This window comes from Delphinus delphis, chromosome 13 (assembly GCF_949987515.2).
Source record: "Delphinus delphis chromosome 13, mDelDel1.2, whole genome shotgun sequence".
Lineage (NCBI taxonomy): Eukaryota > Metazoa > Chordata > Mammalia > Artiodactyla > Delphinidae > Delphinus > Delphinus delphis.
Genome location: NC_082695.1, coordinates 58,434,271 through 58,447,866, shown reverse-complemented (window position 1 = coordinate 58,447,866; position 13,596 = coordinate 58,434,271). Strand labels below are relative to the sequence as shown.

At 33.8% G+C, this 13,596-nt stretch overlaps 1 protein-coding gene across 1 annotated transcript; it reads left to right on the top strand.

Moving 5' to 3' along the window:
• Positions 1–3,268: 3,268 nt before the first annotated feature.
• SYT4 (synaptotagmin 4) lies at positions 3,269–13,119 on the top strand. Its single transcript, XM_060029532.1, has 4 exons — positions 3,269–3,479; positions 6,394–7,205; positions 8,890–9,010; positions 10,382–13,119. Exons 1-4 carry the CDS (start codon positions 3,446–3,448, stop codon positions 10,687–10,689), a joined length of 1,275 nt encoding a protein of 424 aa, XP_059885515.1. The 5' UTR covers positions 3,269–3,445; the 3' UTR covers positions 10,690–13,119.
• The last annotated feature ends 477 nt before the right edge of the window (positions 13,120–13,596 follow it).

The following is a 13,596-nucleotide window of genomic DNA, read 5'->3' as shown; positions in this document are numbered from 1 at the left end:
GTTCATAGGAGAAGGAAGAATGCAATCTGAGTGTATCATAATGAATCTACAGTTATGAAGAACAAGAATGGGATAGAGAATGATGGCTGTGGAATAGTGCTGACCAAGTTTGGTAGGAAGTACCAAGTAAAAGAAAAAGAAATATGATTACAATTATGATCTGAAAAGTTTCTGCCCAGTTCTAAAGGAAGGGCTATTTTCTCTATGGTCTTTAAGCTCCATGACAGCAAGGATCATTTTTATCATCTTGACCAGCATAAATCCCCTACTTAGGTAAAACCTAGGAGGTATTACATATTTCATGAGGATGTGTTGAAAGAAGAAAAGAAGAAAGGAAGAAAGTTTATTGGCTTTTTTTTTTTTTGGTTTAAGCTAATGAGTTTTTCACTCATGAGCCATCAGAGCCCAATTTAGCTTGGTACATAGTAAGTGCTGAATAGTTTGAAGAAAAACAAATATAGAACTTGTGCATGTGAAGGGATTTCTGTAATACCAATTGGGAAAGGATTTGTCTTGTAGAATTTTGACTTGGGTATGCTTGTAATACAAATCTATTCCTTTAACATTAGAGTTAGCATTCTTAATAGAATGATATGGAACATTAAACCCATTATCCATTATCATATACTTCATTCTACTCTACCTGTAGACCAGTAAAATGTCTTTGTATTACTAATCTGGGTATTACTAAAGACTACTGAATACTGAAGATCATTGAAACATTTTCAAAACTTTTTGAAATTTTATTTTGCTTAGCAGGAAGTTCTAAACACATCCACCAATAATATTTTTAAGGAAAGAAATAGAGAAAATATAGACTAAATTATATAATTAATAAGCCATAAAAATAAAGTTTAAAAATTAAACTGTATATTAAATAGAAATAAGAAAAATAAGTAAAATTAATAAAAATGATCATGTAATTATTTAACAATAATCTTTAAAATCAACTGGATTTCTTAAGGCCAAATTGAATTCAAGTGTTCTGCTCATTGTTTCTCAAAATATCTATATATATTTGCAATCAGAAATAAAATAGGGTAAACGCTGAAGCACTTCAACAGTCAAAGAATCACTTTGAAGTAAACAATGCCACTTGTACAGATGCGTTTGTTTCCCAGGGCAGGAACTTGCTTGAGACTGTGTGTTTTGGGTGGCAATAAGGTGGTTACCTAGCAACTACCCCTCCCCCCAAATCAATGCTGCAAGAGTGGTATTGTTTACGTCAGCGAATTGATTACTTGTTTGCTGGATCTAAAGAGAATGTAATACAGTGGTAGGGTGTGAATCTCAATCACAAGAAACTTACAGGTTTTTCCTCTACGTTGGGTCAACTTCCCACTCCTCATCTGGTGCTGCTGGAAGTTTGTCTAAAGAGATTAGATAATGAGTAATATGCTATGCATCATATGAAAATGAGGGAAACATCTGACATTTTAATTAATAATATTTATTTTCAGTTTGCTTTTAAAGCAAACAATGAAAGGGTTACTATATCCATAATAGCATTAGCTCTGGGCAAGAGGTAATTTTATCACAATGTGTCCTCAGAAATGAGACAGCCCAGGGTAAGGTGGGGTTCTGTAGAAACAGAGTTTAACCAATCTAGACAGGTTTTGGATGATAGCATTTTACCACCTGAAGGTAAAATTAATGAGATATTAATTTATATAGAACACATATATAAGGTACTTATGTTTACAAGTGAGTATAACCGTATGTAGAAATAGCTTAGCTAGAAAACATATTTTAGTAAACGTCACACCATATATTTTGTTTACCTGCGATACATATCACAAAAAAATGCCACTCTCTCTTTCATCTGTCTAATGGATATTTATTCATAGGGACAATCTCACCAGTGCATGCAAAATCAAGAAAGCAAGTAATCTGAATGAAATGGAAAGATGAAGACAGAAAACACAGATTTTGCCTATGGAAAAATTGAATACAGTAAGTTAGTTTGTATGTTTTCATAGCAGGAAGATATAAGCTAAAGAAAAAAATCTGTTAGAAGAATGCTAAAATGCCAAGTATGTGGGAGTGAGTAGAAAGGGAAAGAAGAGAGACATAGGTTTATAAAATTTTCCATGATGTAAAAGACTGAAGCCAATTTCTCCCCAGACACTGTCCTGACATTCAGAGCAGCTGCTTTCCAGTATGCAGGAAACTGTCACTTGTACAGTAGCTTTATGGACTCACCCCATACCCATTCTTCCCCCATCCCAGCACACACTGAATGTCATTTGCTCACTGAGCCCCAGAGAAGAGGAATTCTTTGCGGACCAATAATTGAAAGTTGAAGTTACAGCCTCAGTTCTCTTCTGGAAAATTGCTAATGCTTGTTTTAAAAAGTCACACTCTTCAGACTAAAATTAATCAGAATCTGACACCATATTTTCTGAGTTCCTCAACCCTGGGAATGTCATCAGTTCAGAAAAAATATGTTTTCCTTTGAAAATAACCAATAATTATCAATGTCATTTTAGATTTTGGTATGATTCTTGTAACTATTTTCCACAAACATATTAGACTTTTAACCAGAAATGACATTCCAAAAACAATCTCATTATATGTAAAAGTCAAAACTGTGAGTTGGAATACAGAAGGGATTATTCCCATCTGTCCCTAAGTACTTTAAGTGGTCCAATGTCAAATATTAAAGGAAGAGAGCTAAGAGATAGATTGAGCAACAGAATCAACAAAATGTTTAGACTAATAATTTATTAGAAAATAAGTGATAATGATAGGAAAACTGTTATCTTATTTCAAATGGATCAATGTGCAGTGAGGTTTTTTTCTAATATGGGTATAATATGTCAAACAAAAATGTAAATAGCAAGAAAATATAGATTTGCATTTTACAGTGGATCACTGATGCAGAAATTTCTCTCTTTTTACTCTGTCCTCAAATCGCCTCTGTAAATTATATTATTCTGATAACACAGACACATTTTTACTGATCTAGATGATCAGATTTTATATCAGGAATTGACATCGATGAGTTTCGAGACATCTCTATGTACCTCTGAGCCCTCACAGAATAGAAAATGTAGTCCAACAGTTAAGATAATTGATGAATGTGTGTTGAATTCTCAGGAGGGAAGGGAAGAAGAAAGAATGAAGAGTAGAGGAGAGGCTTGGAGGAGGGAGGTGCTGATTTCAACCCTGTAGCGTCAGGATTGCGTCAATTCGGGTTTCAGCCACCTCTAGAGTCTCAGAGACAAGCGTCTCTGAAGAGCCAAAACAGGAAGGGGGGTGGCAAATCACTGTGCGAGGGCGAGTGGATCTCCCTCTTTGCCTCCTCCCTATTCCAGGCTTAGGTCCCCTGAGCTTTGCGCCGTTGTTTTCAGCATTAGGAAAAGCCCTGTCGCTTCACATCCAGGCAAGTGAACCAAGATAGGGAGTTTCCGTTCAGCACCTCGGACAGAATACGCAGCAAAAAATGGCTCCGATCGCTACCAGCCGGGAAGAATTTGGTAAGCAAGTTACTCCGCTTATAACTGTGGTTGTTCCTTAAATACTCTGGGGTGATGTGTTGTGTGTGTGTGTGTGTGTGTGTGTGTGTGTGTGTGTGTGCGCGCGCGCGCGTGTGTGTTTGTGTATGTGTGTGTTCGCGGGATGTTGAACATAGATTTCCCAGGTAGAAAAATGAGAACTGTAAAAGGGCAATAGTGGCTTATCTCTGTGGTTTCTCCCTTCCTTGATATCTTTCTCCTTAAAATTGCTTTCTGCCAGGGCGATTTTACATCCAAGAAGTTCCTAATCATTCAGGTAGCGCTGTAAATTGCAGCACGCGCTAAGTAAAGAGGTCTGTTTTCTTGTTGGTGTCATTAATTCTGCAGGTGATTTCTATTTGTACATAAACCTGTGTTTATCTTATTGGAGGAAGCCAGATGTTTCTGTGATTATATAAAGGTTTGATCTTGGTATAAAATAACTTGAACATTGGGCATTTAGAATGTATATTTTATTGCAGAGTGTACCATAAGGTATTTTTTTCTCTGCTATGTTTTTGTTGTATCCTTGAAATATTTTGCTAACGAAAGACACAGAATCCTATGATACTAGGGTTAAAGGGATATTCAAAATTAACTAGCTGAGCCCATTCCATTTCACAGGAGAGGTAACTGGAGCCCAGAGAGATAAGGGAAATTTTGCAAGTCAGTTAGCTAAAAGCTACTGGAAACTATACTTAGGACTTATATTTTCCTGTTCAATTTCCCTTTTCCTATAACAGATTTTTAGCACCATTACTCTCCTCTTTTACAGTAAAAAAAGAAAAGGAAAAAAATCAGATGTACTTCTTCAAATAGAAAAGTAGTATTTTTAGGTCCCATTATATTCCAAAGGCAAGAGATTTGAGTTTTACTTTACATGTATTTGGAAATATCAGGGAATTTATAGAAGTTTGTTATGAAACTGAGTGAAATGACTGAGATCTTTGCTCTCAAAAGCTTAGGACCTTAACAGTAGAGAATACACAGGGAGTAGATGAGCCCTTCTATATTATATTGAATATTTTGCCATTTGACATGAATATTAAACACAGAAAATTTGTGATATTATATTCAGAAATGAATTTCTTTCACAGCTGTCTGTTTGAGTGATTGAGTTTATATTGTTGTGATATGATACGTATTCCCAATTTCTGATTTGAAAATCAGAAAAATATTTGAATACTGAGGAATTTTCAGAGGCTATGCTAGTTAAAAATATGTTCTAGTGTTGGCATTGTTTACTTAGGAAAAAAATTTTTTTTATATTCCTTTTTTAAAAATTATTCTTCCTGCATTGACTAAAGAATCAAGAATAGTTCATGACTTTGCTTTTGCTCCCTGGCCTTGGATTATTAGGTAGTCCAGGAGTGTTTTTTTTTTTCTTCTCTCCACAAAGACTTAAATAGAAGGAAAAATTGAAAAGCTGGTACTAAGTTTAGATGATGATTTTTAGCTCTCACCTCATTCTTCTTCTGTAGCATTCCCTGCTTTTTCTATCTGGAAAATTCAAAGTTCACCTTTATACAATTCAGTTCTTTGATGTAATTAAACTACAGAATTTTTTATTGTTGTATTTGCTTTTTTATTTTCTTAGGCATTTTTGCTCTTGTCATTTCTTAATCTTATATTATTTGAGTTCAGTTTTGTGATTATGAAGTAGATAGGCAGAAGTTTGGGGGATTAGGGAGGGGAGAAACAAAAGATTGTTCTTTCAAGGTTAGTTAAACAAGCCTTAACCCTTTCCTGACTGGAACTTTTAACTTTATTATTCACTATTTGGGATTTAAAAATAGACTGGAATGGAGCTAAAGGCAGATATTATAATGTTAATTATATTAGTTTTGATTATATTAAACGTTGACTCAACTGATACACTGTGTCCAGATATAGTAATACTGCTTTTACTTACACAGTGTTACTTATTATTTGTTGGAGAATATACTTACATATGTAACATGATGAACTTATTATTTGTTGGAGAATATACTTACATATGGAACATGGTGAGCTTCATGCATAATCAGTGTTACCTAATGTCAGTAATTTAATGTGTCCTCATTCAAGGAACAAATGCCAGTTTCAATTTGATTGCCATTTGCCATGTGGAAATGTGCTAGGAAGAAAATCAGTTATGGATGAAACTGAACTCTAAATTATCTCTACACACTCTTCTCATTACATGTTAAAGAATGATAATTCATTTATAACCATTGTTTGGGTTTTATCCTTTTTAGGTAATTAATTTGTACTTTGGATGATTCAGTGTTTGAAGAATTTTGGGTCAGCATATGAGTTTGTAGTCTTATAAGTTGTATACTATTAATAAACTGTTCATATTTTTGTTCTTTTTTCCCTAATATGTGTACATTTCTTTTACCACTGTTCTATAATTTGGATGGAAATTATTAATGACTTTGTGACAACTGAAAATAATTTTCCATAATTTCTGTCAGTATTTGAAGAATATGCACTTAGAGCTACATAGTAAGACTTGATGCTTCTGGAAACCCTCAAAATGTCAATGAAAACATAATGAAATTAGTACTGACTCATCATGCTGTAGTTGACTCATGTTATCTGAGAAAACGAAGGTAGGTCAGGGTCATTTAGCATTCTCCCATCCCTGGCCCAGCCCAAGTTTCATCTTTTCATTTTATTTGTGAAAAATTACTACAATGAAGGATTTTCTGTCATACTGTATTTATTCTTTATGTGTTACAAATGTGTTTATTCCTGAAAGTGACATGAAATAGGTACATAATTCACCCAGAACAGTTGGAAAGCAATTCAATCTGTGCAACCTACAGCAACTGCCAGCTTTAGGATGCTTTTCAAATAGGGTGTCTCCAACTCTGCCCAATTAATGCATGTTATTGGTCATTTGATTTTTCAGATGAAATCCCCACAGTGGTGGGGATCTTCAGTGCATTTGGCCTGGTCTTCACAGTCTCTCTGTTTGCATGGATCTGCTGTCAGAGAAAATCATCCAAATCTAACAAGACTCCTCCATATAAGTTTGTGCATGTGCTAAAGGGAGTTGATATTTATCCTGAAAACCTAAACAGCAAAAAGAAGTTTGGAGCAGATGAGAAAAATGAAGTAAAGAATAAACCAGCTGGGCCAAAGAATTCTTTGCATCTTGATCTTGAGAAGAGAGATCTAAATGGCAATTTTCCCAAAACAAACCTCAAAGCTGGCAGTCCTGACCTGGAGAATGTGACCCCAAAGCTTTTCTCAGAAGGGGAAAAAGAGGCAGTTTCCCCTGATAGCTTAAAGTCCAGCACTTCTCTTACTTCAGATGAGAAACAAGAGAAGCTGGGAACCCTCTTCTTCTCCTTAGAGTATAACTTTGAGAAGAAAACATTTGTGGTAAATATTAAAGAAGCCCGTGGCTTGCCAGCCATGGATGAGCAGTCGATGACCTCTGATCCATACATCAAAATGATGATTCTCCCAGAGAAGAAGCATAAAGTGAAAACCAGAGTTCTGAGAAAGACCTTGGACCCAGCTTTTGATGAGACCTTTACATTCTATGGAATACCCTACACTCAGATCCAAGAGTTGGCCTTGCACTTCACAATCTTGAGTTTTGATAGGTTTTCAAGAGATGATATAATTGGAGAAGTCCTTATTCCTCTCACAGGAATTGAATTAACTGATGGAAAAAAGTTAATGAACAGAGAGATTATCAAGAGAAATGTTAGGGTAATTCATTTTTAGTGCTTAACATATTTATAAACAATCTTTTCTGTAGCTTTTTTGTATCTAGGGGAGTTTTATTAAAATGATGTCTTATACATATCATCTTTACCATGTTTAACTATTATTAATCATAATCAAATGAGGAGCAGGGGGATAGAGTAGATGAAAGAAATTTTAACCCACAACTGAAATGCATAAAGTATCTTAATGATATAAAATAAAAAGGAATCCTTTATGGATTTATTTAAATATCATTTATATAAATATTTTTATTAATTTCTGTCACAAGTATTTTGACTAAGATTGTCACTAAAATGCAGACAAATATTTCTTACTCATAAGAAAGTTAAAAATATATTTCAATGTCAACATAACTGAATTTGAAATTGAAAATTAAGTCAGTTCATTTTGAGTATTTGAAGTTCTAATGACTTCATAGAATTGCTTTTTAAGGAAGAGATATCTCATTATATTGAATTACAAATATTCACCTTTATGTTGTATAACAGGAAGTGAGTTACTCGGCCTTTGCAGTTATGCTACTTTGGTAGTTCTGGAATTATTAGAAAATGATAAGACATCAATTAGTCAAATCTAAATGTATTTTCCCTTTAAATATGGAGCTCATTTGATTCCAGTTGTGGTATTTCAGAATAACTGGTGTTTATAAGGCATAATTCTATAGAATAGCATAAAGTTTGTTTTGACCACATCCTCACCTTTTCTGTTGAAATTAATGGAAGTCAAGATCAAGAAATATTAAGTAGTTTGAGTCACCTAACTGTTTAGTGGCACAGTGGGAATAAAGATTTGTTCCCTACTCTTATTCTTCTTGTAGTGCTTATTCATACAGTTACCCCATGTCAGCTTTTATATAAATACATATTGAAGTTTTAGGAGCTCTGGGCAACCATCATTCTTAGTTATACCAAGTTTACTTTTTGTTACTTTCAGTTAGAACTTGTACTTTGAGTTCTTGGTCATCTTATCTAATGTTAAAGTAAAAATAAGATCTAAGTATTATGCAAAGAAAAACCCTATGATACTGTTCAGAGACAAAGCTTTAAATATTCTGAATCAATTCTCTCCAATATTTAATTCATTCCTTGGATTAAAGGAGGACTCTGGGTGTGGTGGGAGAAGAGAATTTTAACTCCATCAGTCCTCTGGGCTAAGAGAGTGGTGGGTGTCAGACTAAATTTCAGGTTTTCTGAATTCAAATTCTAATAATGTCTGTGCTAAAGAATTTGAAATCAAATCAAACTTGAGTCACTTTACCATATACAGATCCATTCAAATAATTAGATAATTTTCATTACCATTAATAACTTCAAAAAGTGGAGAGTTAATTAAAAAGCAAAAACTAAAAATACCTCTGTGTAAGATATATTTTAAATATCACCCTTTAAAACATTTCTAGTAATGGGTGTGGCTAACTCATTACGAAATTTAACATTCTGTAGTACCTAAAAAGACCACAAGATGGCAGTAGTTGTTTTAGAAGATGATGGTACTGCACAAAAGCTTTTAGTTACTCTTTGATTCTTTAGCATATTAAAGTAAAATAAGTAGGAAAATTACAGTTAAATAACAATGCTATTATAGTGCTTTAAAAATTAATATAAGTATAAATTTCAAAACTAAAGAATAATAAAAACATATTTATCTCATATCTCTCTTTGTTTAGAAGTCTTCAGGACGTGGTGAGTTACTGATCTCTCTCTGCTATCAGTCCATCACAAACACTCTCACTGTGGTTGTTTTAAAAGCTCGGCACCTGCCTAAATCTGATGTGTCTGGACTTTCAGGTAAGAATGTTTTTGAAAAACTCAGGCTCAGTGTAGAAATGAGCACTATATTGGGCAAAATAGTTAACAACTAACATTGGACTATGATTTAGATTCACCCTTTATTCACAATCACAAATTATGTGATTGTTTTTGTTTCTCATTTTATGGAATAAATGTGTGAGCCGAGGCCATTATCAAGAAGAAGAAAACTGCATAGTTCTAAGATCCAGTACAAAGTTAGTATGTCATAGATGTCTGACTGAATGGAGTTGAAGCAGAAAGCAGTGATAAATGCAGAAGTGAGGCCATTGCCAAAAACACAGTGATGGAAATAAAATTAAGGTTTAGGAAAAGTTCTTAATTTTACTATTTTAAATGAGCCTGCCTACCCTTACATTTCTATTATTTTTATTATCTTTCCTTTAATTCCTTATGTGTCTGTTGTCTGCTTTAAGAATTAGCTTTTAGTTTTGTGACTAATTTTTACCAAAAAAAAAAAATTGCTGTATAGTACAATGAGAAAGAGCATAAGACCTATGGTTTAAAATGATCTGAGTTCAAATCCTAACCCTTCCATTTCTTAGCATCGTAACATTGGGTATGTTTCTTAAACTCTACACAAACTGGATATAATAGTACTTACCTTGAAGGAGATTATGAGGTCTGGAAATATATATTTCATTAAATATCATCCAGTGTTATTATTAGTTGTAGTTTTATTATTAGAAAATGGAGATTAAAAACATGGTCTCAAAGATTTAGGTTAGGAAATTAAAATGACTCATGCAACCAGAAAAGGGCAAAATAATATAATTAAATGTGTGATAAAGTAGCATGATCTTAAAATTCACAGGATACAGGTGACACAGGAAATATCAATACTGGGTAACAGGAAACAAACACAGCAAGTGGATAAAGAACCACAAAAAAATTAAAGCCAAAAATGGCACTGCCATTGTGAATTCTAAATGCCCATTCCCCCATTCAAAAGAGAAAGCCCATGCTCAGAGAATTAGTGAGATTTATCCGAAGTCATACAACTCAGTAAAGATAGATGTGTAATATTTTTTCCTTCTATTCCATTCTCTGGAATGAATTATTAGTAATCAGAATGTGTCATTAGAACATTCTATTTTCTTCCACTTTATGTTATCTCTTCATCCTTCCATTACAGTTCTTTCCCGTCCTCCACTATCTCTTGTGTTGTACATTCTTACTTATTTTCAATTTATTGACAATACAGAAGCCAAGCTTTATCCATGTTTTCACTTTGTTCTGACTCATATTTGTTATAATCACATTTTATTAGCATCTCTAAGGCACCATTATCTTGAGATCAGCTTTCCAGCCAAGTCTTGTCAGTACAATCTGTGTTGTTTCCCATTGCAGATCCCTATGTCAAAGTGAACCTGTACCATGCCAAAAAGAGAATCTCCAAAAAGAAGACTCATGTGAAGAAATGCACCCCCAATGCAGTGTTCAATGAACTGTTTGTCTTTGACATTCCCTGTGAGGGTCTTGAAGAGATAAGTGTTGAATTTCTGGTTTTGGATTCTGAAAGGGAATCCCAAAATGAGGTAATTGGGCGGTTGGTCCTGGGAGCAGCAGCAGAAGGAGCCAGTGGAGAGCACTGGAAGGAGATTTGTGACTATCCCAGGAGACAAATTGCCAAGTGGCATGTGCTCTGTGATGGTTAGCATCCTAGCCAAGATGAGTTGGAACTTAATGATTTTTACTAGGCAAGAAGAAATTTTCTTTCTTTTTTTTTTCTGATACATGATTGCAAGCTTGTGAAAGCTTTTTTGTTGTTGTTGTTAGAAATGTATTGAATTATCAGACCAGAAAGTAACTGTAAATGTGTATCATGATAATTTACTCTTTATTAGAGAAGTTGGATAAATTTTCATAAGATATTCAATTTCCCCTGAAGGTTACCAGTTATATAAATAAGAGTAGCCAAACATTTTAGGAATACTGCTCTGCAGGCCCGAGTTATGGCTGTGGTGATGATCTCATTGGAACATGTCACTGGAAGTCAATGTGGTTTTTAGGATTTAGAAATGAAAAGCATATCTTCTCTTATGAAAATTCATCCATTGTTCATCAACTGGGGAAATCAATTTTTCTTTAAACCCAAAGATATTAAAGAAATGTTCTCTAGATTATTTTATTAATTATGTCATGTGCAAATGGTTGTCCTGCATATAAAAGTATATGATTATTTCTTTTTGGTCTGTAATTATTTGACACAATTTTATCATAAGAAGGGTAACTTAGGTTTGTTGAAAAAAAAAAGTGAACAAAATGAGAAATCATTTTATCAAAGGGCTGAGTTTAGAATACTATAGCCGAAATATGCTTTCCCCTCCCTAAGTTTACATGTGAGTCAAAAATAAAATATAATCTCACATAAGAACCATGGCCTTGAGTTATTCACTGCTTGTGACAAATGTCAGTGTGGCCTAAGAAAGCCCTATATACTTTTGTGAAGTTGCTGAGTTAGCTAGTGGGTAAAGAAATAAACTTCAGTGAGAAATCCAGTTAGAAATGCTGTTTTCTTATAGGAAATATATATAGTATGCAAGTGTACATTCAAGGTTATCCCTTGAACACAGAAAGGGCATTGGTAACCAAGTCTTCATTCAGCTTGTTCTCCCCCAGAGAGGACTAAGCTACTATTTGAAAAGAAATGAAGACAAAAAAGTTGTGAAGTTGTAATCATCGCTGGGTAGAAAGTGTTACTTAACCCAAAAAACTAATAAAAAATAGTTACATGGCAAGTCTAATATACTTTATATATGTTCATACATAATATATTTAGCTGTCAAATTAGCACAAGTATGTTTCACTATCTTTTCTAGGCTAATTTGTCTTGAGCTGTTGCCTGTTGACCAGTTTATAAACCTGTATCTTATACATCTTTCCAGTGCCAGGGCTCTGAAATTCATTAAAAATCCATTAAACCCTGTGATTATTTGGAAAGAATTTACTTGAGGTAATGTCACTGTATTTGAGTTTTTAGAAAAGTATGAGTGAAACTCAGGTACAGTTGAATTTTAAATATGCAAGTTAGAAATGAAGTCTACTGAAAAATTTACATTTTGAGTCAGGTTTTGTGTCAGTGCTTTAGCAGTTTTTGAGAATGTGTTTGATATCACAGTGTTTGTAAAATCTATGATAAAGCATTTTCAAAACAACTTATACATGCTTTTTATGACTATTCCTAATGTAAAGAAAATGCTTTACACTCTATATACAAAGATTGAAATCAACCTCTCTTCTTGTGCTTTAAGATGATTTGGGGATTAAACAAGAATATTGTCCAATCATCATCTTCATGCCATCACAAAGTCAACTCATAGCATCTTGGTCCACTCAGTATTTCTGTGAAAGCAATGTGAAATGAATTTTAGTCAGTATATGGTTTGGGGGAGTCATATGGCCTTTTAATATTTGTATATTTGGTATCATGGGTCAAGGAATATAATATATTTTGGAGCTCTGAAACATTGTAAGAAGTCAACCCTAAGTATCCTTCAGAGCTGCCAGAAGTTAATGACGGTACCAAGAAAAGTATTGTTGTTGGAGGAGGGTGAACTTGTTTTTTTAGGGGAACAATGAAATCAAGAACAAATAATTACAAAATTACAATAACTAATTTGTAAATAGTTTTTAGTTCTTAAAATTTAAAGTGTTTCTCGGTGTGAAAAGTTGAGTAAAACTATTTGCAACTGCTGTTAAGAAAAGAAAGAAGAAAAACTAGAAAGGAATTGAAACAGGCAGGGGCATAGTGATCTCATCATTTTCTGAAAATTGTACTGTTTTATATTGTATTACAGTATCTGTGTGATTATCTTGAATTCTGTTACACATTCTGCCCTGTATTAAACATGTAAATTAATTGTTTGTCTGATTAGCGAATCTAACCACCCTAATGGAGAGGTATCCATATTTGAAGAACTGTGTAACTCAGTAACTGATTTTTTCTGATGTTGTAACTTAATAGAAGTGATTTGGGAGGAAGCATGGTATATGAGATGGTGTCTGTTCTTTCGTGCCAGCTTTGTATGATGTTTGTAAGATCATGTTATATGACATGAATAAATGGCTGCCTTTGACCAACCCATTTCAACTCAAAATTTTCTTTAATGGATTCTCTTATTTCTTTCTAAACTCTCGAGTTTCCTTAATAGATCATCTGGCATATATTAAGAAACATAAAGATTCAACACCAAGATCTTCCATATATCTTGTTGTAGTTTGCTTAATCCTCATAACACTCATCCAGGAAAGATATTATCCCTATTCAGAAGCAAACCTGAGACTCAAGGAGCTTTGGCAATTGACTCAAGTACACACGGATGATATGTGAATAGATTTCATTGCATACCTCACTCTTCTCTCTATGCCAGGCCACTCTCCTCCAGGGATCCTAATCAATTGGCTCTGCTAGATTCTTAAAATGTTTCATGCCCACATTCTTGGACTTCTCCTTTCTATATTGTGGTCACTTTTCCATATTTTATTTACCATTTTTAAAAAAACATCTTTATTGGAGTATAATTGCTTTACAATGGTGTGTTAGTTTACCATTTTCACCATTT

What these genes read in the sequence shown, in the direction of transcription:
- SYT4 (XM_060029532.1), top strand. Translation starts at nt 3,446, where the DNA reads ATGGCTCCGATCGCTACCAGCCGGGAAGAATTTG. An exon ending in TTATCAAGAGAAATGTTAGG is followed by an intron (nt 7,206 to 8,889) that starts GTAATTCATTTT and finishes CTCTTTGTTTAG; the next exon opens with AAGTCTTCAGGACGTGGTGA. An exon ending in TGATGTGTCTGGACTTTCAG is followed by an intron (nt 9,011 to 10,381) that starts GTAAGAATGTTT and finishes TTCCCATTGCAG; the next exon opens with ATCCCTATGTCAAAGTGAAC.